Source organism: Phocoena sinus, chromosome 14, assembly GCF_008692025.1.
Source record: "Phocoena sinus isolate mPhoSin1 chromosome 14, mPhoSin1.pri, whole genome shotgun sequence".
NCBI classification, from domain to species: domain Eukaryota; kingdom Metazoa; phylum Chordata; class Mammalia; order Artiodactyla; family Phocoenidae; genus Phocoena; species Phocoena sinus.
The window spans coordinates 67,045,813-67,071,386 of record NC_045776.1 but is presented as its reverse complement, the minus strand read 5'-3'; the positions used below and the strand labels follow the sequence as shown (position 1 = coordinate 67,071,386).

Here is a 25,574-nt window from a genome sequence, read left to right as displayed (position 1 = left end):
ACCCAGGGCCAGAGCACAGAGCTGAGGGCGCCAGGCGAGGGGGAAGAGCAGCCGCACAGTGGTGGTGACAGACTTTCTTTATAAACATCTGGAAGGAAGTCTTCTCAAGATGTCCCGTTGGGGTGGGGGTGGTGGAACTGCCTGGCTCAGAGCCAGGACCAGGGCTGCACCTGGTTGGGGAGGACACTTAGGCCTCAGAGAGGCCAGGCCAGGCCCGGTCTTTAGTTTCAGATGCTCCATGGGGTGCAGCAGGAGGGGGCCTGGGTGTCCCCCGTACAAGCCCTTATCTTTATTGTGGCTGATTGGAGGGCTGACTAGGCAGGGATAAGGGACTCAGCCCCACTGGACGCTGGGCTGCAGGGGCCAGCCCCCAGGCGGGGGTGCCCGCAGGGATGGAGGAAGCTCCTGGACTGGTGGCCAGCCCACCGGGTACTGGAAGACGGTGGCTCTGATGGGTTCAGCCCTAGAGGGAAAGAAAAGAACAGAGAATTAGTGTGGAGCACAGCTCAGGCCCAGGCGGGGGCACCCCCCTCCAGCTCACCCTCCCCACCACCCCAGCTGTGGGTAGGGGCAGCTGCCTGTATCACCTTTCTGGAAGGCAGAGTCTCAGAAACACGCAGACCCTTTGAGCCAGCCACCTCACCTCTAGGATTGAGCGCAAGGAAATAGGGGGGCTGTGGGCAGAGACTGAGCTATAAGAAATGGGAATAACCTGAGTGTCCACCTGTGGGGGACTAATTAAATATATATGCACGTCCACAGCAGAGAATGCTACGCAGCCTGCGTGAGAATTAAGGCAAACTTATATGCACTGATGAGGAAAGGTGTCATGATGTATAATACTGTGTGAGTAGGGAGAAAAAGCAGCTTATAAAATAATGTATATAGCATGATACTATTTTTGTTTAAAGATATATAGCATATATAAATGCATAAAAAAAAACCTGGAAGACACAGCAAAATGTTAACAGTGGTTCTATCTCAGCGGTGCAATTATGGGTGATTTTTTTTTACTTCTTTATACTTTTCAAGAAAGTTTTTCAAGCACGCAAGCCTTTGAAATGAGAAAAAAATATTGTCTAAAAAATTTTTAAAAGCCTTATTTCTCATGCTACTTACTCCCCTTCCCCTTAAGGTCCATCGCCCCAGGAGCCACCTCCTAAGGCCCGGGGCCGATCTGAAGCACCCACCCTGTGTGCTCAGCCCAGGGTGGCCCTGTCCTAAGGGAGCCGCTGAGGCGCACAGGCAGCCTCCCCACCAACTGCTCCACATTCCGATCCTTCTGGACTTGACCCCCACTCAGACTGCCGCTCCAGGGCTGCTCTGCCCCTCAGGCTACCTTGAACTCACTTGGGAGCTCACGTCGCCCCTGTAGGACTGGAGCTCTCCAAGGGGGAGAGACCAGGGGATGGGGTGGCGTCCATCTGCTCCCGCAGTGCCCAGAGCCGGGCCTGGCACAGGGAGCCACCCAGTGAATGCTTGCTGATGACAAACAGCCATGCTGAGCGCTATTACTGCCTGGATACTACTCTGGGCCAGACAGCACAGCCGAGGGGAACCTCAAGAATCCTTACTGAACCCCATTTTATAGATGAGGCAACTGAGGTGCATGGAATCAGTCACGGGCCCAAGCGACACAGTCTAGAATGGGGGGTGAGAGGCCGGAATGCCACCTACACGTGGGCCCCAGATGTTGGCCCCTCATGCTTCTGCCCCCAGCCCAGCCCAGCCCACCCCCAGGTCCCACTTTCAGTGAAGGTGAGGCCCTGGCAGGCTCAGGGGCCCAGTGGCCGGGCCTCTGCAGGACGGGAGCATCCCAGGCCCACTGAGAGGTTTGAAGCCTCGACCAGCCACCCCTCCTGGGCCTGAGCTGCTGTCAGACCCAGAGCAAGGGCTTCAGGCAGCCCCGGTGCAGCCTCTGGGGCCTCCTGTGGCGCGAGGACAGGGGAATCCCTGCTCGGCAGCCTGCTGCCCACTGGAAAGAACAGAAAGCGGCTCCCAGCATGATTTATGGTGCCGGGGAGATTTTATAAACTCCACCAGGCGCAGAGAAGGGTGGGAATGGAGGAGGCTCCGCAGTTGCTGGAAGGGAGAGCCCCAGCTGCCAGCCAAGCCCTGGCTCCCCGTGGGGCTGGGGTGACCGCAGGTCTGAGAGGGTGTGATCCATCAGGGAGCCCCTTCTTGTGAGCCTCAGGCCCTTCCTCTAGGACACGGGTCAGACTCCCGGGCAGCTGAGGCCTCCCGCCAGGAGAAGGGTGCGTTCCCCGGGCCTCAGACATGCGGGCACCGAGGCCTTGGAGCACACCCCTCCAGTCTGCACGGAGCAGACTGGGACACAGGTGCGTAGGACTGTGCTCGTGGCTTCTCTCTTGGCCTGTCTGCCCCGTCACAGGGACAGGGCAGCTCTCTTTCACCTGTCCCCAGCTATGGTCCTAATTAGAAGGAGAGAGTCTTAGGGAGGCACCTGGGCCAGAACAGTAGCACCAGCCCTGAGAGGGGTGCAAAGGGGAAGATTAAGACGGATAAAGTCACAACCTGAAGAGCCAACAGTGGAAAGCAGGGGCGAGCACTGGCCTCTGGCCTCGCAGGGATCAGCCTGCTCACCTGAGGCTGGCCCCTCCCTCCCGCTACTGTCTGCTCCCAGCAGGTGCCTCAGGGTCAGTCTGCTGGGGCAAGGGGTGGGGGGTGGGGGGTGGGACAGTGCACCAGGCTGGGGCCCCATTGAGCCTCCATCTCCCCTTTTCAAGGATGGTTAGCCCGGCTCACCTTGAGGGCTCCACTCAGCCTGTGAGGTCAGAGCCCTCGGGTCTGGGTGGCCCCAGGTGGGCCAGGCAGCCATCTCTGCCCTGTGTCCTGGGGGGGAGGACACAGACACCCAGAGAGGAAAAGGGGCCACCAGACCCGTCCCCACGAGGCGCCCACGGCACTAATACTCAGGAATAGTCCTTCAGGCCGGGACCCTGCTCCCCCAAATGCTCTCTCATGTAGCCAACATGTCCTGGGTCTGCACCAGGCTGATGACAGTGTGAGCTCAGGGCCGTGAGGGGGAGGCCCGGGGGTGGAAGGGGAGAAAGGGGAGATGTCTCAGCTAAAGCCTGAAGGATGAGTCTGACTTTGCCAGGCAGACGTGGTGGTGGGGGGGCAGTTCCAGGCAGAGGAAATAGTGTGCACAAGGTGCCCCCAAATCAGAAACGCCCCACCACACCTAACCAGCTGCCAAGCATCCGGCGGGATTGACAAAGAGGCCAGATGGGAGAGGTGAGAAGGTGACCCTCAAGGGCCGTGGAGGCGGCAGGGAAGTTCTCCGGGGCCTTGCAAACTGGGCTGTGGAGTCCGGGTCCCCCTGACGGGGAAGAAGACCAGGAGGGTTTCAGCAGGGCCGGGGTCAGGGAGTGTTCTAGAAGCTGGTTGGGGCTGTTGTGTGGAGGATGGACTGGAGGAGCAGAGGCAGGTAGGAGACCAGGAAGGGCTGCCGTGACGTCTAGGAGAGCCAGGGTGGGTGAAGGGCAGAGAGGGCACTGTTGCCACAGGGATGCCTTGATGGTAGACTCAGGGAACAGAGAGAGGCAGCCTCCTGGCTGCAATCCACCTCCTTGACCCCGCGTAGTGGGGGCCAGGGACGCAAGGGCAGAGCCCAAAGCCTGTGGGCTGCAGGGTGTGGGTATCATTTTTCATGAGACCAACCTGAGGGGAGAGGGCTGAGGAAGACCAAGGCTGTGATGGCAAAAGCAATGATAAATGGTCACCTCCCTCCTAACAACTTCCTTTTCTCAAGGCTGGACTGGTCTGCTCTGCCCAGAGAGTAATTCATTTTGGCTGCAAGCCCTCAGGAGGCAGGTGGACTTGTGCAAAGGCACAGAGAACAAGTGGAAAAGCAGGTCCCCTGGAAGGGTCCAGGTTGGGTGGTCAGCGGGAGAGGAGCCCAGGGGATAGGGTTCAGCCTAGGGTAGTCCCCAGCGGCAAGCTCTATTCCAGTCACTGCCATCCCAGCAGCCGGCTACTGCCACTACCACTGCAGACTTCCGGCTGCAGTGGCTAACCACTGCACTGGCCCTTGGCCAGCCCTAGACCTGGTAACAGAAGTGGCCCAGGGTCCAAAGCCAGGGCAGGGACCTAAGCTCTCTCTCAAGTGACAGCTGAGTGCTGCTAAGGGTAGTAGGTGTGTGACCAAGGCAGTCACAACCTCCTGGAGGGGAAGAGATTCCTCAGCTACAAACTGGGGGCACCAACCCCGCTAAAGGCCGGGGCTGAGTGCCGGGCACACCACGGCACCAACACACCTGATTATCACGTGGTCACCACTCTTCCTGCGACTCTGGGCCCGTCATTCAGCCTCAGTTTCTCCATCTTGTCCCCTAGTCCTCTGAGTCTCATGGTCACAGGCACGCTGCCTTAGAGAGCACAGGGACACATCTATCCCTAGGAAGGGACTTCAGGGCACCCATCTCTACCCACCCCCACGCCCCCTCAGCCCAGCCACAGGGTCTCCCTGAGCCCTCGGCACAAGCCCAGGGGGTGCCCAGGCCTCTGGGGCTCACTCCCAGCAGAGGAACCATGGTGGCGGAGCGGGGAGGCAGCTGGGTCCAGGGAGTGGGGTAGTGGGGAAGCCCCCAGAGTTCTCTGAGTGGCCTCAGCCCCGAGCTGGGGTGCAGGACATGGGTCCCTGGACCAGTCCTGAGGGAGGTGCCCACACTACCAAGATCACAACCACTTCTGACAAGACCAGACGGAAGGGATGTCACATTCCAACACAGGAGTCATGACTGTACTATATATTTTCAAGGTCGGGGGACAAACGGGACACAGATTTAAAAACAAAGTTAATTTTAAAATAGCTTAACAAGCTCTCCTCACTGAGGCACGGAGAAGGCAAGAAGCTTGGCCCTCATCTCCTGGCGGAGCCTCAAGGGAAGCCTCACCTCTCCCACAGACTGTCCCAGCCAGGCTGCTGTCCCATGAGGCCACCGGGTCCCAGTGCAGGACGGGAAAGGAGGCAGCCCAGCACGGGGTGACTTTACCAAGTCAGGCAGGTCACAGGCACATCCTTTAGCCCTTTTCCTCCCTTCTCTCTCTTTCAATACCTGGTAGAAGACCCCAGGAGCCCTGGCTTTGGTCTTGGCTGTGACCTTGAAGAGGAGAACCTGGGACGGCACACAGCACACACCTGTGGGCTCCTGACCCAGGGTGCTCCCCATACAAGGGGTAAAGTGCACCCTGTCCACTTCTGAGCATCCTGAGTGCTGGGCCCAGGCAGCAGCTGGGCCAGCCCCACCCCAGCCCCCTCCTCGAGGAGGCAGTGGGACAATGACAAAGAGCCTGTCACATGCCTGTGCAATCCCAGCTGTGCCTGCTCCGAGCTGTGTGCCCTTGGACAAGTCACATCATCCCATGAGCCTCACTTCCCCTTCTGCAGGGTCGGAGCAACCATGCCTATCTGGCAGGGCCTAGAGGGGACAGTGTGGTGACTGGCTTTCTGGGGCCTCAGTAACCACAGTCAGGCCTCTCCCTCTGGCAATGGACTTGGTGATGTGGAGTCAAGCTGGCTTGGCCACCTGCCTCCTTCAGCCACTGCAGACTCCACTAAGGCAGGAGGATGAGGCCTAGGCCAGGAACCTTCAGGCAAGTGCCCTTCAGCCTCTGGCCAGGGCGTGGGGACCCAAGAGCTCCCGATGTGGCCCCCACCTGAGGAGTCCTTTGGGGGCGCCCGTGTCTGGTCCCTGGGCAGTTCATGGAGACAAGGGCAAGCTGGCTGGGGTCTTGCAACTGGAGGGCATGGGAGAAGGGGACCCACAGGGCCTGTACCTGCTGCTTGGGGCCAAGCTCAGCTGCTGGGCTCTCTTCTCCAGCCAGTCCTCCACGTGGACCTCAGGGAGCTCAGTGACGTCTAGTGGCCACTCCCTGGCCCACCTCTCCTCTGTGGGGATAGAGAGACAGGCAACTGAGGGGCATACTCACCCCCATCTGAACCCCACACTCTCACAAAGCAGCTGGAACCTTCCAGAGGCGGGGGGGTAGGCACGGGCTGGGAGGCCAGGAGCAGGTCCTCTGGCCTGTCCCCATCCTGCAGCCACCTCCCCAGGTAGCCCCTCTGGGCCTCACTCTGCTTCCCCATGAAGTGAAGACAAAACGCTGGCTGCCTCCCAAGCTTTTTGGAGTTGGACACAGGACAGTTGAGAGCCTGGTCCTCAGGAGGGGTCCAAACCTGGGGTCAGGGAGGCAGTGTGGGCTGCAGAACAGGGCAAAGCCTGCGCTCTCCCACCACGGGCCAAAGGCTCTGAGAGACCATGGCTGGAAGAGCTGGAGATACAGCTGTCACCAGGACTCGCTGGCCTGGCCCATAAGGCCTCACTTCCACCCTGGGAAAGCTCCTAGAAACCTGTGTTTGTGGCAGGGCTGCTGCTACACTGTCATCAGAGCCCCAGGGCAGGGCACTGCCCACAGGGTCTGACTGGTCGGAGGGGAGTGAGGCCTATTGGTGGATGAGGGTGAAGGCCAGGCCACCCCAGACGCTCGCTGGCTGCCTGAGGCCACGTGGACAGAGGAGCCGCACTGGATGGGGGCTCACATGAGGCTCAGTTTCTCCATCCATTCAGTGAGGGGCTGCATGCGAAGATCGATAAAGACCATCTAAGTGGGAATTTCCTTATCTCTAATTGGAGCAGTAGGAAGTGAATTTCCCAAAGGCAGACATGCCAGTTTCCAGAGGGAAGCTGAACTTGCCCTTCCCTGTAGTCCCCAGGCCTGAGCATCCTGAGGGCAGGGAAGGTGCTCTCTTTATCCCCTTGTCCCCAGAGCGCAGTGGGGGATCTGCCAGGGGCCGAATAGGGGCTCCAAACACGTTGCCTGATTGAGGAAGGGAGGGTGGGTGTACATGAATGAATGCCAGGCTAGCAGGGCCCAGGTGGGGCTGAGGCACACCCTTGGGACTCCTGGATAGGAAGCCATGCGTGTCACTTTAAACCCAGCCGGGCACATGGATGGGGGCTCCCTGGCTCCTTCTCCACTCATGCCTGGGGTGGTTTGAAAGCAGTTCATGATGCCCTGGATAGCTCTCAGCCTACCCCACATGGCAGCCACAAAAGAGGGGGAAGGGGGGAGACACAGGGCAGCATTCCCCTACATCCCCCCAGCACCCACCCCTGCCCAGCCCAGGGTCCCAGTGAAACGCACCCTCCACCTGCATACTCAGGTCCTGCAGGTCTCGCTCTGACATGTGGGAAAATCTGCAGTTGGAGCCAAAGTCGCACTGGCCTGCAACGGGAGGAGAGAGTCACTTGCTGCCCGGGATGGACTCCTACCATTGAGCTGAAGGGCAGCCTGATGAGGGGCCACCAGAGTTTTAGGGGCAGGGTGTTAGGGACTAAGGAGTAGCAACTCCAGCCCTGAGGAAGAAGCTGGACTCTCTCTGGCCCAGCCATAAGAGCAGCCAGCATGGCCTGTCTGGTCCACTAGGCCCTGCTCACAGCCCTTCCCTGGCCGGGGACCAAAGTCCACTGAAGCCTTTCATGATTGGGTTCCATAAGCCTCTGCAGGCTTGTCTCCTGTTACCTCCCCTTGCCCTGGCCCGTAGCCCTGACTAACTATGGGTGGGTCCCTGAGAGGGTTCTGCTTCCTCACACCCCCGCCCTGGTGCCCCCTGCCCATGGCAAGGGGTGGGGGGAGGGGGGCACAAGTAGCTGGACTGTGCCCCAGAAAGGCTTTAATGGCAGCTTTGTCAAGGAGGTACCAAAGTCCAGGTTGGCTTTCCAAATCTCAACTGGGGAGACCAAAATGTTGCTCAAAATAACAGGAGACTAGGGGGAGGAGGGATAAATTGGGAGATTGGGACTGACGTATCCACACTACTATATATAAAATAGATAACTAATAAGAACCTGCTGTATAGCACAGGGAACTCTACTCAATACTCTGTAATGGCCTATATGGGAGAAGAATCTAAAAAAAAAAAAAAAAAAAAGAGTGGATATATGTATATGTGTAACTGATTCACTTTGCTGTACACCTGGACTAACAGAACACTGTAAATCAACTACACCCCAATAAAAATTATAAAAAAAAAATAGGGCTTCCCTGGTGGTGCAGTGGTTAAGAATCCGCCTGCCAACGCAGGGGACATGGGTTCAAGTCCTGGTCTGGGAAGATCCCACATGCCGCAGAGCAACTAATCCCGTGCACCACAACTACTGAGCCTGTGCTCTAGAGCCCATGTGCCACAACTACTGAAGCCCGCGAGCCTCTCTGTGCTCCGCAACAAGAGAAGCCACCGCAGTGAGAAGCCTGCGCACCACAATGAAAGAGTAGCCCCTGCTCGCTGCAACTAGAGAAAGCCCGCACACAGCAACAAAGACCCAAAGCAGCCAAAAATAAATAAATTTTAAAAATAATAATAATAGGAGACTAGAGGTGTCCTAAGACAGCCTTGCCTGCCAGCAGCGTGTTCACATCAAGGTGCAGCCCATGGGGAATGGCAGCCCCTGATTCGCAGGCCTGGTGCCCATTCTAGGGGCAGCATGGTCTCCTGAGGGGAGCACAGCCATTCACCCCGCTCTCCTAGGCCAACAGCAGTACCTCTCCTTGGTGCTAAGCTCCCTTTTACACCATGTTAATCATCATGGCTTTCCTCTTTGCCTTGGCTGCTAGGAAACTCAAGGCCAAACCCTTAGAGTATACAGGACCTCAAGGCAAGCATGGAGGAGACTAAGCATTCTTCTGGCCTTGTCTTATTTTTCCTACCCTTATTTTCATCTGCCTTTGGCTCCTTCACTTACTGAGGTTTTTGTCTCTTTGAACTATATGCATCTTTATTAGCTGCGTACTGAGCAGTGAAATCAACACCCAGCGTCCTTTGTTCTAACCCTGAAGCTTCTCGGCATTGTCAGGCCTGTTCCTGTCTCCAGCCCTGCCTGCTGGGAGGGAGGGCACAGTGGAGGTCGGGCACAGTAGAAGTCAGGCTCCCAGGCTAACTTAATCAGCCAGTCTATTACACCTATTAGTATCTCCTGGATTTACTTGCAATCTCCCAGCCCTTGCTTGTTCTGGGTAAGCTGATAAAATCACATTCTAGGTCTGAAGAGCTGAGGACCAAGCCCTGGATGTCATTAAGGCACAGCCCCTGGGAAGGCCCCTGTTGACTGTGTCAAGTCAGCTGACGCACCAAGGCCACAAAGCGGGCTCAGGCGGGAGGGTGGGGGGAGGCTGTGCAGAAGTCCAAGCAGATCAGACAGGGCATGCTGGTCCCTAGGGGGACCTGAACGGAGTAGAACACTTTACCTGTCAGTAGAAACTTCCTGCAGGGCCGCTTGTTCTGCTCATCCAGCAAGATGGCAGCTGCATCTGCGAGGAGAGAGGATCCGGGTTCAGACTTTAGCTGCACACGGGCACTTCCTACCACTGAGATCAGGGAAGGAAAGAGGTCCTCATCCACGGAGGAGTGTAAGAGGGGATGACCACAGGTAGGGATGCTGGGCAGAGGGATCCGAGCTTCAGGTGACCTCAGCCCCACCCACCCCACCTAGACCCAGCCAAAGGCTAGGACCAGGTTTGAGGTCAGAGACTCTCAACTTTGCACAGTAGATCATATTGGGAGGTGTTTTTTTTTGAAGTCCTGGTACCAGAAGAAGACTTCTCTGTACTGTCTTTGCAACTTCCTGAGACTCTCTAATTATTTCAAAATAAAAACCTAAAAAGCCCACCAGTAAACCCCAGGGCCCAGGCATCGCTCCATGGCCAAGGCTGTACCCCACCTCCCTCTGTTCCCCTCTCACACTAGCCACCGGCCTCAACAGGACTTCCTGGCAATCTTTCTGGATATGAACCTTAACCCCGGTTTCCTCCGATTTTTCCTACTTTTATTTTCATCATATAGGTACAGTTTAAATCTTGTATGCTCCTTGGTGGGCAAGGAATCAATCAGTCAAAATCTGTAAGTGAGTGAGATGAGTGAGGAAGGTGCCCTGACTCAGAGGCCCTCATGTCGCCCTGGAGGAAGGAGAGGCCAGGTCTGAGCTGTGCACTTTCCCCGTCCATCTGCTGCCTTTTCTAGAGGCTGCTGGGGTAAAGGAAAGACCATGGGCTACTGAGTCCAGGTACACAGGACCACATCCGCCAAATGTCACCATGACCTCCACCTCAGAAGTCTAATGGCTGTTGGAAGCCTTATCCCACCTGACTTCTGACTTCTATGCTTCATTTCATGGTGTTAGCCATCCCTTTTCACTGGATTCCAAAGTCACCGAGTCAAAATAGTTCCCCTGGTGTTTCTGACCTTCACTCTAAGAGCCCCCTGGGTCCTCTGCTCTTCTTTGTTTAGATTTTCTGTTACACTTTCTTGTTTCTTTCCTAAATTTATTTGGAAATCAAACACATCTCCGCTGGTTACTCCAAGATGGAGACCTCACCACTAAATTCCCACTTAGCCCTCAAGTCAGACTTTCCAGCTGGAGCAGGTACCAAGCATTTCCAGTTGAATACTCTCCAGGCCACGTCCAAATGGAGTGAGGGGTTAGGTGGGCTCCCCATTAACGAGCCCTGACTGGTAGGTGAACTCTAAGTCTCAGTTTCCCCATACGTAAAATGGGAGGAAAATTCTCACCTGGTAGGGCTGCTGTCAACATTTAATAAGATAACGGATGGAGAGAGCACTGGGCAGAGGAGGTCCCACATTAGAATTGTGGGAAAGTGGGGCTGGGAACGGCTTCAGCATCATGGTCCCCGGGTGATGCTAAGGTGCAGCCAGGGCTGAGAGCCTCTGGAGTGGATGCTCAACAAACAGGAGCAGTTCTTACTCCATTTCCTCCTCATAAACCCACCATTTACATGAACATCCCCATTTTGCAGATGGAAAAACTGAGGTTCACACAGGGAAAGGAGGCACACACATAAGAAGTGGCAGTGCCAGGTCTGAACCCTGGCCTGTGCGTCTCAAGCCCCCACCCTTTCCTGTGTGGTTGCTGATTTCCTGGTGGCTGGTGAGTAGCCGACTCTGAGGGGGGCTCCTCACTTCCTCAGGGCTGGCCTGCTGGGGTCGAGAGTTAGCTATCAGAGGACTTACTCCCGGGGCGGCCTGCAGGAGCGTGGGTGGGCCAGCAGCGTGGGGAGAGGGTCAGCACTGGACTTGTCAGACTCAGCCCACCCAGCTGGTGCCAGAGGCTTTCCCTGGGGAGGAGGGCTGGTGGAGGGCGTGTGGACATTGCCCAGGGCCCCACTGGGGTAGGACAGCTAAACTGGAAATGGGGCTGAGTCTGAGTCTTAGACAAGGGGCCCTGGTGGGGTGACTCAGTATGGGAGAAGAGTTCCAGGCTGCCCAGCATCTGGCTGGTGGTTCTCAACTCCAGCCACATGGCGAATCACTAGGCAGCTTTCAAAGTATACACAGCCCAAGCCCATCTTTCTCAGGTTCTGTTGTAATTCATCTAAGGGGAGGGCATGAGAATTGTTAAAAGCTCCTTAGTGATTCTGAAGTGCACCCAGGGTTGAGAACCCCCAGCCACAGGCCCTGCCCCTCTGCCTGGCATTCAAGGCTCCTCATGATCTGACCCTATTGGTCCTTCTCGCTTCAGCTCCCCAAATTAACAGCTGCCCTGCTGCCCTGGGTTTGTTTGCTTGTTCATTGAGATATGCATCTAACAAACATTTACTGAGCACGTCCTGTGTGCCAGGCGCTGCGCCAGGATGAGGATTTAGTGGAGAACAAGTCAGACCTGGTCCTTCCTTCCATTCCAATAGTCACACTAATCCACGTGGATATAAACGGGGTAAACAGCCAGCACGCAGCCAAATGACCTGACCTGGCCCAGGAGTTGGAGAGGGCATCCTGGAGGACTGTCTGGGGTGGGGAGGACAGCAGGAAAGGCATGCCTGCAGAGGGGACAGTACTTGTGGTGGTCAGTGTGGCTGGAGCTTGGAGGGACAGCTCAGCAGGGCTTGGAGGCCTGGGTGGGACAGGGGTTCCACCCAGAACACACTGTTGTAATGGGGTGTGAGGTTACACAGGAGAGGGGCCCTGTTTTATTCACCTTTAAGTCTTCAGAGCCTCTCTGGGAGCCAAGGACATGCTAAGCGCTCACCAAGTGTTGGCTGAATGAATGAGCCATGAGATAAAGGGTACAAGGCCAATCCTTTTGTGGACCCATAAGCATCGTTCTTACTTAGTAAGTCCTTACGTGCCATACAGTCATCAGGAGATTACTGAGCCCCGTGACATCCCTGGGAGGGGGGGTATGGCTATTACAGCTGTTTTACACATGGCAAAATTAGGGCTACAGTGCTAGTGAGTGACACGTTGGGACTGACATCAGGCAGCCCAGCTCCAGGGCCCATGCCTGTGCTGACCAAGGCAGATGGATCATCAGCCCTCTGAGGGTTAAGGGACTTGTTCAAGGCCATGAAGCCGGGAGCAGAGCAGGTCTCGAGTCCTAGCTGAGGCAGGGTACCCTGTGCCCTTGCAGAGACTGTGCTGTGCGGTTGTGCAGGTGAGCTGGAGCCCTGGGGAAGCCTCCCAGGGAAGGGGAAAGAGCTCACATGTCAGCCTGGGGACCAGGGTGAGGTGATCCACTGCTCTGGATTTCTAAGTCACCACCTGTAAGTGGGGCTCCCTGGCCTGCCCAGCTTCCCTCGAAGTGCTGTTTTAAGGACTAGATATGGCTGGGGATGTGAGCGAATGCTGGGAACCCTGAGAAGGGGCTCGTGGCACCCACTGTTTCATCTTTTCTATAGCCCTCTTCCAATCAACCCTGTACCCACGGGGCCAGGGTTCTTGGCTGAAAGTCTGGGACTAGGAACAAACACCAAGATAACCTTGAGGCCTAGCACCACGCCAGATCGCAGCCCCTACTGGATTTGGGGTACAGGGAGCCTCTGCCTGACACCAGGTTCAGAGGCCTCTGAGGCACCTGGGAGACCCCTCTGCCCCTGAATTCCCCTCTGCCCCCACTTCCAGCCCCTTGCAACCATAGCCACGCCTGGTCTGCTGAGTGGCTTGGCCACCCTCCCTCACCCAAGCCTAGACCCCAGCCCAAACCTGCCTCTGGGGATGGGGGTCAGGGGATCAGTGTTTTTTATTTTAAGGTCTCTAGGTGATTCTAACTCAAAGGGTTTAGATCTGCTGCCTTACAGAGTTACTGAGAAAAGCAAATGACAGACCATGGAAGGCACCTGGCATACAGCAGGCACTCAATAAAATGTGAGTGACCTGAATCTGAGTCACAGACCAGGGAACTCTCTGTCTCCCCTTCTGAGCTGCTGGGACTCAGCTCCTTCCTTCCAGCCTCTGGGCCCTGTCCTGGAATACTGCTCCCCAGCTCATGGAGCACCGGCCCTGCCCCGGCTCATTCCAGGAGCTCCTGGTCACCCCACCCCACTGCCACAGTCCCCCTCCATTTGTCCAGCTCCTGGCGCCTCTTTCACTACGGCTCGGTGTGTCTAAAGACAGCAGAGCAGCAGCAGCTCCCCTCCAGCCAATGCTCCTGGGTGCCAGGCCCTGTGCCAGGTGGTTATGGCCTTAATTCCTTTGCCTCATAAGCCTTTCCCAGAAGCAGCTCAGTCATTCGACAGCCATTTACTGCGCCCCCTGCTCAGGCAGCAGTCGGCCATTGCCATCAAACGTAGCTCCGGTCGTGGTGGCTATTGCCCACAGCCCTTCGAAGGCTGCCCTCTCTGCCCACCCCCCTTACCGTGGCCTCCGCAGGCCTGCACGATCTGGCCCCGGCCCTGTGGCCAGCCTCGGGCCCTACCATGCTCCTTCTCATCCTCTCTTTGGCTCCGAGAGCAGCTGGCACTTTGCCCTCTGCCCAGGATGGACCACTGGCTTTTCCCTACCTTTCAGCTGTGGGCCCAGACATTAGCTCCTTAGAGAGGCCTTCTTCGTGACCACAGTGTCCCCAGAGCCTGGCAAGGCGTCAGAGAACGGAGCCCTCAGTCAGGATTGCAGGGAAATGAGCTCGCCTTCCACCTGCCCTTCTGAGGGCCCATCTGCCCCAGAGGCCAGCAACCCAGGCCTCCTCTCTTTTGCTCCTCAAAGAGCCCAGACCAGCACTGTCGCTGGCCCGCAGCGTTTCCCTGTCTGATGATATAAGAAAGACTGGAGAATAGGGCTTCGTCAGCCCAGCCGCCAGGCCGGCAACACCCACCTCGGAACATGTCGTACCAGAGCTTCTTGGCCTTGAGGTGCTGCAGCCCGTTCAGGTGCTTCTTGCGGTTGTGGAGGTTGTCCTGGAAGGAGCGGTCGCAGTAGTCGCAGAAGTAACGCTTCCCCATGGTCACCCCCGCCAGGTGCTGCCGCTGCCTGGGAAGTCGCAGGGCGCTGGGTCAGAGCGCAGAGGAAACGCCACCACCCTGCCTGAGCAGGCCCGGGGGCCAGGCCTGCGCCACGTCAGGAAGGCTCTACTTACCCACACCAGCTCATGTGAACTCCGCAACAGCCCATGAGGGGCTACCCGGTTGGATGCTTATGGCCTGAGAGGCCTCATTCCAGAGGGGTCTTTTAACAGTTCTGACGCCCAGCTTCAACCCCAGGTCGGTTAAAGCAGAAACACAGTGGGTGAGGCCTGGGCATCAGCATGTTTTAATGCACCCCAGGGAATTCTCATCTGCAGCCAGGCTGGATGGAGAACCACCACCTCACCCACTCTGGACAGCCCCCACCACCACCTCTGACGTCCCCTCTCCTGTTCTTCCATGCTGGCCGCACAGCCCCCCTCTCTGCTCCTCACATGCGCCAGGCACACGCCAGGCACACGCCCACCTCCCACTGTTTGCACCTGCTGTTCCCTCTGCCGGGATGCTCCCCCCGCATACCTGCCCCGCTTGCTCACTTGACTCCTTCGATCTTTGCTCAACTACTACCTTCTTAGTAATCTCCCATGACCACTTTATTTAAAATTGCAGAACCCTCCACTTAGCTTTCCCTATTCCCTGCTTCACTTTTATCACCTTTGAAGTAATAAGTTACTTGTTATGCTTATTATATTTTTCTTTCCTTCAACAGGAATATAAATCCATGTGGGCTGGGATATTTTTGTGTTTTTGTTGTTGTTTTTAGGACACTCACACTTTATTTTTCTACATAAAATTTACAAAGCCCCAGCCCCCAAAGTGGTGCACAGTACAGAGTAGGCAACCAAATATTTGTTATTCAACAATGAGTTAATTCCCATTTTCCTTATGGGACAACTGGGGTTCACAGAGAGGAAGCGATCTGCCCAAGGTCACATAGCTGGTAAGCAGAAGGCAAACCCAGGTGCCCTAAAATCCTGCTGCTGGTGTCCTCCCTTCCACAGCCAGCTTAAGGCTTAGAGAAGCCAGAGGGCTCAGGCAGAAATGCGCACAGCTTCCCAAGGAGATCAGCTAAACACCTAGGTGGCAATCACAGAGGGAAATGAGAACATTTCAGGGTCTTCAGACACTTAAGACCCCTCAGTCCTGGTGACCACAGCTGCCACTCCTGACCCAGGAGATCTGCAGCCATGACTCAAGGCCAGCCCTTGAGTCCCCGTTTGGTGTCACAAGACCAGAGGACAAATGGGTTCACTCAGGGCCACCAGGTGGGACCTGCAAAGGCTGAGCCCAGAATAGCCTCTCACCTTCAGGTCCTATAGTCTGACCCCTCATTTCCCAGAGCAGGTTCCTGAGGCCAAGAGGAGGAAGAAAAGTGACTTCCCCAAGGTCACGAGGTAGCAGCCCAGGCCAGCGGCAAAAGCCCCAGACTCTCAGAATCTGGCAAGTAGAGTTAAAGCTGAGACCTGACCCACAGGGCAGAGAGATGGGGGAATACATGTTGGGAAGAAGAGAACGGGGAGAGACACAGAGACACATAAGCCCCTGGACAGTCCAGGCAGCCAGGCAAGGGATGGAGAAAGCCGCTCCTGCGGCAGAGACAGCAGCCATTAAGTCAAGGGCTGTAATGGGATCACGAACACTCATTCAAAATGAAAACGTATAAAACCTCTCTTCTCCCATTACTGCTGAGAAACCGCATCCCAGACACGCGGACTTGATATATTAAATTTGGCAGCTCTAATACACCCTGTCTTGCCAATAAACTTATAGGAATTGGACTGAAATTCTAAGAGATGAACGTTTAACGGCCGAGTGCTTAACTAAGCCATTCATGAAGGCTGAAGCTCAGAGGAGCCACTGGCTCTGGAGCATAAAGGGGAGGGGAAGGGAGGGCCAGTGGGAGGGGCGTTCCTCCAGGAGACTGATAAGGAACAGTGGCTCTGCGGCAGACTTAGCTAGGCAAAACCACACAGGGCACTGGGAAGCCAGCTGTGTGACCTTGGACCTCTCCAGGCCTCTACTTTCACTGTAGGAATATGGGGCGGTGGGTTCAACGGGTTGGCTGATTGCTTAGGGAGCAGCACACGGAAGTTTGAATCCAAATGAATTATTAATAAAAGAGTAACAGCAATACAAATGACACTAATAATGTCTGGCATTAAGCAAGTGTACAATAAATGTTATGTAATATTTGATGCACTAAACACCTACTATGTGCCAGCACTGGGCTAAAAGCTTTATAATCCATCATCTCACTTAATCCTCAGGACAACCTGTGAGGTTTCAGATGAGGGAACTGAGGCTCCAAGAAGTGAAGTGACTTAGCCAAGATCATGCTGCTAGAAAGCAGCCGAGCTGGGCTTAGAACACAGGCAGGATGGCTCTAGAGCCCATACTCCTAATCACTTATGAAAGTCGCCTCCTAACAAATCATACGGATGACAGCTTTCCTTTACTCACTACACCCCCAGGACCACGTGGCCCCTTTAAACCCCAAGAGGTATGTATTACAACCTCATTTACGATTGAGGAAACTGAGGCCCAGAGAGGTGCTGTGAGGTGCCCCAGATCACACATCCAGGAAGGGCAAAGCAGGTCTCCAACCAAACCACCAGGAAATGAAGATCACATGCCCCTCTCCCAATCTGCCCAGCAACACCGATTCAAATGATTTGCCCCTCGGGGCTGGGCTGTGTGTGTCTGTGTGAGCGTGTGTATTTGTGTTTTCCCCTCTCTCTCACATGCACAAACCATGGGGGGCACACCAGCCTCAGCTGAGGGCCATCGTGGCAGCGCTGCCCACCCGTGCCTCCCTCTGCCCACACTGGCCACCCCTCATCTGGCACAGGGGAAGTGCTCAGCCGTCCAGGACGGGTCAATGGACTTTGTGTCTAGTCCCAGCTCTGCCAGGTGAGGATGTGGCTTTGTCACTTGCCCTCTCTAGGCCTCGGTTTCCCCACATGTGAAGTGGGAGGCAGACAGCTAGACCAGGTGATCTCTAAGGGCACACACACACACGTGTGTCACTTAGCACAGAGCCTGGCTCACAGGAGGCCCTCCAGAAACATTGGCCATCATCACCATCATTATTATTAGCCTCCAAAAGCCTGTATTTCAGAAAACTGAGACTCAGAACAAGGAACAGGATATCAGTGCCCAAGTGACCTCTGTGGTCAGCTATTCCATATTACAGATGAGGCAAGGGAGGCCAGGAAAGGGGAACTGAGTTGTCCAAAGCACACAGCACAAGGCAGGGGTGGGACTGAACCTCAGCCCCTTTGGCAGGCTAAGACCTCTGCCTGCACAGCAGCTCTGCAGAGCCCCCAATGCCTGGGAACGGTGTCAAGGGAGCAGAGCGGCTTTAGAGGGGCCAGCACTTCCTGCCTCCTTCACAGGCCTGACCCCATGGAGGCAGAGGCCCTGTCCCTGGTTAGGAGCTGGCCTCCAGCAAGGTGACCTCACCCAGGCATCGTCCAGGTGTGAAGTTCTAGAGCTCCTGACCCAACTCCCTCCCGCTCCAGTGCCCTGGCGCACATTAGCAAAAGATGTGGCTGCAGAATCCTCTGGACAGACACAGCACCGGGCCAGACACACAACTTGGCAAGCAGAGTGTATTTCACTCTGCCTCACCTCGTAGCCAGGCGTCCTTGCACAAGGCACAACCTGCACCACCGCACTTGGCAGCCCTGAGTGGGAGGTCAGGGAAAAGGGAATGGGGACAGCCGGACGTCTCTACGGCACCCAGACACCAGCATGGGGTGCTGACTAAGCTGGCCCTCTCTGCTGTGATTCATCCTCGTCCTCTGAGGCTGGCGTGCTCTGCAGTGTGCGAGCGAGGTCCTGTCCGGAACACAGGACCATCCGGCCCGACTCCCTCACCAGGAACACAGGCAGTGCCACCCACCCACTCCCAGAGACCAGGTCCACGGTGGCGACAGCATCTGCTGGCTCCCTGGAGCTTCGCCAGGTGACAGGGTGGCTCCTCGTGGGCACGGGGCAGAGGGCAATGCTAGTGGGCCCACCCTCTGAGGTCACACAGGCCTGGGTTCAAATTCTAGCTCCACCACTAGAAAGTTATTTCATCTCCCAGAGTCTGTCCTTAGCTATAAAACAGGGATCCCGCCGCTGCTGTGAATTTACCACCACAGAGAATGGAGGCCGTTACTGCTGTTGCCATCATCCCCTGGGAGGCTCACTCCCCTCCTACCCCCAGCACATCCTGACCAGCTGATTTAAAATTGCAGCCAAAGTCACAGCAGCAAACATGTCTGCCCCCTCACCACCTGCTGTTTTCCATAGCTCGTCTCACACACTGATTTACTGTCACAAGAGCTGCCTCCCCACTAGAATACAGGCTCCACGAGGGCAGAGGGCTCTGTCTGTCTGTCCAACTGCACCACCCGGAAGAGAGGATCAAACGCAGAACTGCTGGTGGAATAAGCGAGGGAGCCACCCGTGGAGCCCAAGGCCTCCTGCCCTTGGCTCACCGACCCTCTTCTCCACAAGCCTGAATCTGGGGACAAGGACGGGGACGAGAAGAGAGACATGTAAGGCCCCCAAAAGCAGGTCTCTGCCACCCCCACCCTCCCTGCAGGGCTTCTGTCTCCAGCAGGGCCCCCACTACTGACTTAGACCACACCCGGCGAGCCCATGGCACCTGACTGCAGGCCTCCGGGCTCAAGGAAAAGATGACCAACGAGTTGAGATGCTGTGGGGTGGAAGAAGGAAGAAAGGAGAATCAGATTTGACTCCTGTGTGCTAGGCATTCTCTTATTTAATCCTCACAGACCCTCGGAGTAGATATCAAGGCATCCACTTCGCAGATTAGGAAACAGGTTCAGAAACACTCACTCCTATTTTGCTCAAAGCCACGACCGGGAGAGACACTGATAAGGAAGATTTCTCATCAACCTGGGTGCTGCGGGTGGGCCAGTGGTGCTGAGGGCCCCCGTGCACCTCCTGTGGAGCCCTCACCAGGCGTGCCAAGGCACACCGGAGCCAGCATTCACACTGGGGCCTGGCTGACCCGGGACCCATTCTCTCCCCACCCCACCGCTCCACCGTGAGGCTGGCTCAAGGCAGACATCTGTGCTTCACTGATATTCTTGGTTGCTTTCATCACGTGCGTCTCAGGTACAGAGTTGGCTTTGGCACAAGACTAAAATCAGTCAACAGCTCGGCTGTGGCCAGGGGCTGGGATGCATGCTGTAATTATACAGGACTTGTGCTCACCACATGCTGCCCTCGAGCTTACCTGTCATTTCTTCTAATTATGGCACCACAGACCCCAGGTGAACAGCAAACCTCAGCCAGAGGACGGCTTTACTGCACGCCCACTAGGAGCATGGCAATGTCCCAGCGCCACATATGCCTGCCGTCTGGAGTTGGCGGCATCGGACCCGGCCCCTGCAGGTGGCCTGCAGACTGCCTGCTCAGGACCCAGCTCCAACAGAAGTGCCAAGAAGATCCAGATGTCTCCCCTGATAGGAGCCCTGATATGTTAAGGGTCTCCCTCAGATGTCCCAGGGTTTTGTAGCAACCACGAAGCTTTCTCATCCTGACCTCATTCACGTGTTCACTTCTTTTTGTTTTTTTTACATCTTTATTGGAGTACAATTGCTTTACAATGGTGTGTTAGTTTCTGCTTTATAAACGTGTTCACTTCTTAAAGTATATCATCCACTCTCAGCAATATGAGGCAGTGGGGGCTCCACCCACAGCGATTTCTTAACTCAGCAGGTCTGGGACAGGGGTAGGGTCTAAGGAGGCCCTGATGCAGAGTCCACAGACCATACTTGGAGAAATGCTGGTCTAAGGGGGGAGATGACAGACTGAGGAACAGAGAAGGAGGGAGTTTGCCTGAAGTCACACAGGCCACACAAGTCAGCCCTTACTGTATAGCCACCCACCCAGGCCTGAATCCCAAGCCACTCGCGGGCTGTGATACTCTCGTCAAACTACCTACCCCTGAGCCTCATCTGGAAGTCGGGGGTAATAATACTTTTCACAGGAGTACTGTGAGGATTGAGTCATGCATGCTAGGTGCTTGGCAGAGTGTCTGGAAAGCCAGTGCTGCTTAATGCACATCTGTGGACGTGGCAGCCAGCCTCTGTGGCACCCAATGACCCCACCTCCTGGTGTCTGCACTTTGTGTCTCCCGTTCCAAAGCATATCAGGGTTGGTCTCTGTGACTAAGAGAAGAGAGCCGAGGGATGGTATGTCACCCCCAAGATCAGGTTATAAGACAACGTGGCTTCCATCCTGGTGTCTCCCTTTCTCTGATCACTTGTTCTGGGGGGAAGCCAGCTACCATACTGTGAGCAGCCCAGTAGGAAGGCCCACATGGCAAGGAACTGAGACCTCCTGCTAACAGCCAAGTGAGTGGGCTTGAAAGCAGACCGTCCAGCCCCAGTCAAGCCTTCAGAGGAGGGCAGCCCTGGCTGACAGCCTGACAGCAACCTTGTGGGAGACTCTGAGCCAGAACCACCCAGCTACGCCACTCCCAAATTCCCAACCATCGGAAACCGTATCAGATAATGTTTGTTGTGGTAAGTCACTAAATTCTAGGGTAATTTGTTATGCAGCAACAGTTAACTAATACAGTGAAATAAATGAATGGAGAAACTAAATCACTTTATAATTTGTGATGGCCACAGGTACAAAGTGCCCCACAATGCAAAACTCTCCTGAGTCAAGTCAGAGGAGGGCCCCCCTCCCACTTGCATATGCACAACCCTAAAGTTCCATGGTTCCCTTTTCAGTCATTCATTCACCAGCCAAACACACTGAGCACTTCCTCTCTGCCAGACTAGGGTTCACGCTTCATGACACAGAGTCCATGCTCTCACGAGAACGTGAGCTGAGTATGTGCTGGGGATGGGTGGCCGACAGATGTGCCCCCAGTAACAGTCATAGGTAACAAGCTCTGTGCCGGGGGTCCCAAAGAGGGGCGCCTGCATCCAACAGGGACTTCCTCCAAGGAAATGATCAGAGATCATCTCGAAGATCTAGGTACCAAGGTGAGCACTGCAATGTAGCTTGTCCTGAAACCAAACTCCAAATGTCCAAGAATAAAAAGAGCTGACAGTTATCCATTGCTCACCACATGCCAGGCAGACCGCTCAGGGTCCTGTGTAGAGAGGGGGAAGGGGTTCAATGATGATGCACAAAGCCTACCATCCTCATTTTACCCTAAAAATAACTTTGGGTAGAGGGAGCCCACAACTGGCAAGGAGCAAGAGTAGGGTGTGAGCCAACCTATTCAATGGTACCATTAAAAATCAAGTCAGGGCTTCCCTGGTGGCGCAGTGGTTGAGAGTCCGCCTGCCGATGCAGGGGACACGGGTTCGTGCCCCTGTCCGGGAAGGTCCCACGTGCCGTGGAGCGGCTGGGCCTGTGAGCCATGGCCGCTGAGCCTGCGCGTCCGGAGCCTGTGCTCCACAATGGGAGAGGCCACGACAGTGAGAGGCCCGTGTACCGCAAAAAAAAAAAAAATCAAGTCAAAGTAATACATCAACTATACTTCAGTTAAAGAAGAATCAGTCAAAGGGAACAATTCCCTACAGGGACAAAATGTTCATCCCATATTGTAAATGAAAAATGACTCATTGTCACAACAGTATGTACAACATGATACCACGTTTTTTTTTTTTTTTTTTTTTTTTTTTTTTAATACCACGTTTTTAAGGAGAAAGAACTTCCCGCCTCAACACACACATATACACACAGACACACATACAGACTGGAGAAGACACAAAATATTTACTGTAGTTATGTCTAGAGAATAAAATTACGATGTGCGGGATTTTCTTTTTTTCATTTTGTGTTTTTCTGTTTTTCTAAGTTTCTATTTTTGGCGTGTATAGTTTTAAAATTTTCCCAAAAAATTCCCTTCAAAAAAGTGGGAAATTTGTCAGGCAGGGATAAACCCTATTCCTTCTTCTTTAGGAGGCTTCCATGGATGGTTCCAGGGACCCGGTTCACCTGGATGAACTGGCCAGGGGTGGTGTTGAAAGGGATCTAGCGTAAACATTTTCCTCAGTCCAGGCTGACGGTTGATAGGACAAGCCCTGATTCCAAGTGGACCTGGCCCAGTGAAGGTCAGCTGAACCCAAATCTGGGCTCCAGGAGCTTCAGGATGGAGACAGTTTCTCACCAGATAGTTAGAGGTCCCAAGAGGCCAGAGTTTCCAAATAGGAAAGGCAAAAATAGTCTGAAAGAGGCTCTTGAACCATATACCCTGACTCATATAAACACCTCTGCCTTTCCCTTCTCTCCCCACCACCAAGTCTGGGCTCCAAATACCATGTGACTCTCTGTTACCACTGCCCAAGTCAGGTCTCACCCCTTCACATCTGGACCAGCCTCCTTAGTTCAGCCCACCCTTGGCAGCATCAGATCAACCCTCTCAAAACAACTCCTCAAAATTTTCCATTGCTCCTGGTGAGGAGCTTATTAAAAATGAAGTCTCCTGAATCAGATCCTCAGGAACTCTGGCTCAGCAGATCTGGAGAGGGGCTCAGAAATTTGCATTTTAACCAGGGACTCTAGCCACCCCCAGTAGGTACCCCCAAGAAATAAAAGCCTGGAGAACTGAGCTTCCACTATTCATTGACCTCTTCATCCCCTGCATCCCAAAGGCAGCCTTTGCTGAAGGCAGTCACTCTGGGTAGACACAGCCCGCAAATCTGTGTCCCAGTCAGAAACTGGTCGGACTATGAACCACCTCAGTAAGCTGAAATGGTAACCCCGACTTGATGAGAATGCTAAGCACAATTTGTTAGAGTGGATAAAAGTGTTTTCTTACTGGCTAAGCGTCCTGTCACACTCCAGGAAAGCTTAAAATTGAAAACAGAGGTAGTAGACGAAATCAATTATTGTACTAATGTTCCTGTCCTAAGATTATTAATAATCAGTGTCTACCTGGTGCTTAAAAGTATCACATTGAAAAGAATTTGACATGTTGAGTTTATAACAGAAAAGCACTGTGATTCCAGTTTAAAATATAAAAGTTAAAATATGTAGTTAGGTAATTGATAAAGTATCTGTCAGTAATTGATATGAAACTTGTGATTCTAAGTTGAGGGGTCAGCAATGGTTGGAAACACTGGCTGCATGTTAAAATCACTGAGGTGCTATAAAAGCTACTAAGGGTGCCCGCCATATCCTAATTTCTTGTCAGAGATGGAGCCTGTATTTTTTGAATCCCCTGACTGAGAACAAGTTGACAAAACAGAATTTGACTAAGTTTGTTAAAAGTATTGAAAAGTATTAAAATTTATTACATTTATAAGGTTAATTTATTAGATTTTCTAGTAACTGTTTAAGTATTCTGGGGAAATTATGCTTGTTAGGTTATATATCTGAAGTACTTAAAAAGAAAATCAAATATATTAAATGTATAAGTGGACTTAAATGTGTAAGGGAATGTAACTGAGCTGAAGATAGGGCTGAATGTTTAAAGGAATTTAGTTTGTTCAAGTTGAGTTCAAACATTAATCAAAGGGAAAGTTAAGGTCATTTTTCTAATTTTTCTAGATTTATGTATAGAATAATAATTTCTAAGTTGAAATCGATGGCCTAAAGAAAATCAGATTTTTAAAAAATTGTTGCTCCAAAATGAGAATGAACTAAAAAGGCAAAAAAATAAAACAAGCCCACCTTAACTCCCTGTGGTCTTCCCTACCCATCTCACCTAAAATAATTCCTCCCTCCTCTGAACTCCTCATCTGGGAAGTTGTCAGCAAGATATAAGTATTCTTTCCCAGAAGCTTCACAACTTCCTGCCCGAAAGGGCTACCAGGATGCTTTGCAAATAGAAAATAACCGCATGGTGGATATAGAGCATTTCACGTTTTTCCTACCAGGCCCCAAACAAGGCATTACTGTTGCTTTTACAAGTCAGAGGCAGATCCAGGTCTCGAATCCAGTCCCTGGTTTTCAATGCCACACGTAGGCCAATGACTTTTATCTCTGGCTCAGGCCTCTCCTCTGAACTCCAGATCCAAATCCCAATTAGCCTCTGGACCCCTCCATTTGATGCCTAAGGGGCAGCTCAAACTTAATGTGGCCAAACAGAACTTAAGATCATCCTGTTGATTTTAAGTTGCTGAGGTCAAAACTTTGATGCCATTCTTGAGTCCACTTTCCTGTAAGCCCTTACATGCATCTGTCAGCTTGTTCTGTTTGTCCCACCTCCAAAAATACATTCCAAATCTGATCACTACTCTAATCCACACCCTAATCTAAATTACCACCCTGCCTCAATTGACCCACCACAGCAACTTCCCCTCTTTAGTCTGTTCTCCAGAGCAGCCAGAAATGATGACATTAAAATGTAAATTAGATCATGTCACACCGCAGCTTAAAACCCTTCATTGGCTTCCTAGTGCAATTAGAAAAAACTAAGACTTTTTACCACGGGTTACAAGGCCAGATATGAGCTGACCTGAGCCTACTTCATAGTCCACTCTACTTTTTTCCCCCTCAAACACCCCAGGATAGAACAGCCTCAAGGCCTTTGCACCAACGTTTTCCTGTTTGAATGGCTACTATTCACTCAGGTCTAGGGTTAAGTGTCGCCCTGGGGTCCACCTTGTCTAAAATATTACCACCACCACCCCCTCCCCAAGCAAACTTTCTTCAGCTCTTCAAAGCATTACTTGTCATTACTGCACCTTCCCATCTACCCATACACAGTAGAATGGGCGCTCCAGGAAGGCAGGGACTTGTTCACCGCTGGGTCCCCAGCGCAAGGCCCAGAGGCACTTAGAAAACATGTGCTGGACGGCCCTAGTCCTCCTAAGTCCTTGCTATTTCTATTCCCAAGAAGGAATGAGTGGATCTAGGTCTCCTGCCTTCCAAGCCAGGATTGTCAGCTGCGAAACCCAGGGATGAGAGTAACATGAAGCATGGGTAGAATCGCCACTTCCCTTGAGGCTGGGCAGAGGGATTCAGTTCCCAGGACCTGACTTGTGCCACAGGCTCCAACTCTAGCCCTGGACTTGGGGCTGACAGAGACAGGACGGGGGACAAGCCTGGGACCGGGCACCCAGGCCTCGCTCCCCTATCCACTCCGCATTCCGTTTAATAGTGTGGCCCACCGCGGGGCTCGCGGACTTAGATGGAAGAGCCCAAGCCCTCCCGTGGGGGTAAGGACACTCGCCCTCGACGTCCCGCCAAAGAAGGTACCTGGCTCCGTGGGGCCCAACGGCTCTGAGCTCCTCCTCCTGCGCCCTCACGCCACGAACTGCTTGCTGGGATTCGTAGTCCTTCCTTGGGTATCAGTCCACCCTTCCCAG

At 53.9% G+C, this 25,574-nt stretch overlaps 1 protein-coding gene across 2 annotated transcripts; it reads right to left on the bottom strand.

Moving 5' to 3' along the window:
* Nucleotides 1-61: 61 nt before the first annotated feature.
* ZMAT5 (zinc finger matrin-type 5) lies at nucleotides 62-25,574 on the bottom strand. 2 transcript variants are annotated; one of them, XM_032603647.1, is made up of 7 exons: nucleotides 25,465-25,565; nucleotides 14,127-14,281; nucleotides 9,271-9,333; nucleotides 7,171-7,251; nucleotides 5,803-5,914; nucleotides 4,281-4,391; nucleotides 333-463 (listed from the first exon to the last, which is right to left on the bottom strand). In XM_032603647.1, exons 2-6 carry the CDS (start codon nucleotides 14,251-14,253, stop codon nucleotides 4,325-4,327), a joined length of 450 nt encoding a protein of 149 aa, XP_032459538.1. In that variant the 5' UTR covers nucleotides 14,254-14,281; nucleotides 25,465-25,565; the 3' UTR covers nucleotides 333-463; nucleotides 4,281-4,324. The 2 variants fall into 2 exon arrangements, with proteins under 2 accessions (XP_032459537.1, XP_032459538.1); XM_032603646.1 differs by lacking the exon at nucleotides 4,281-4,391 and having other exon boundaries at nucleotides 62-463; nucleotides 25,465-25,574.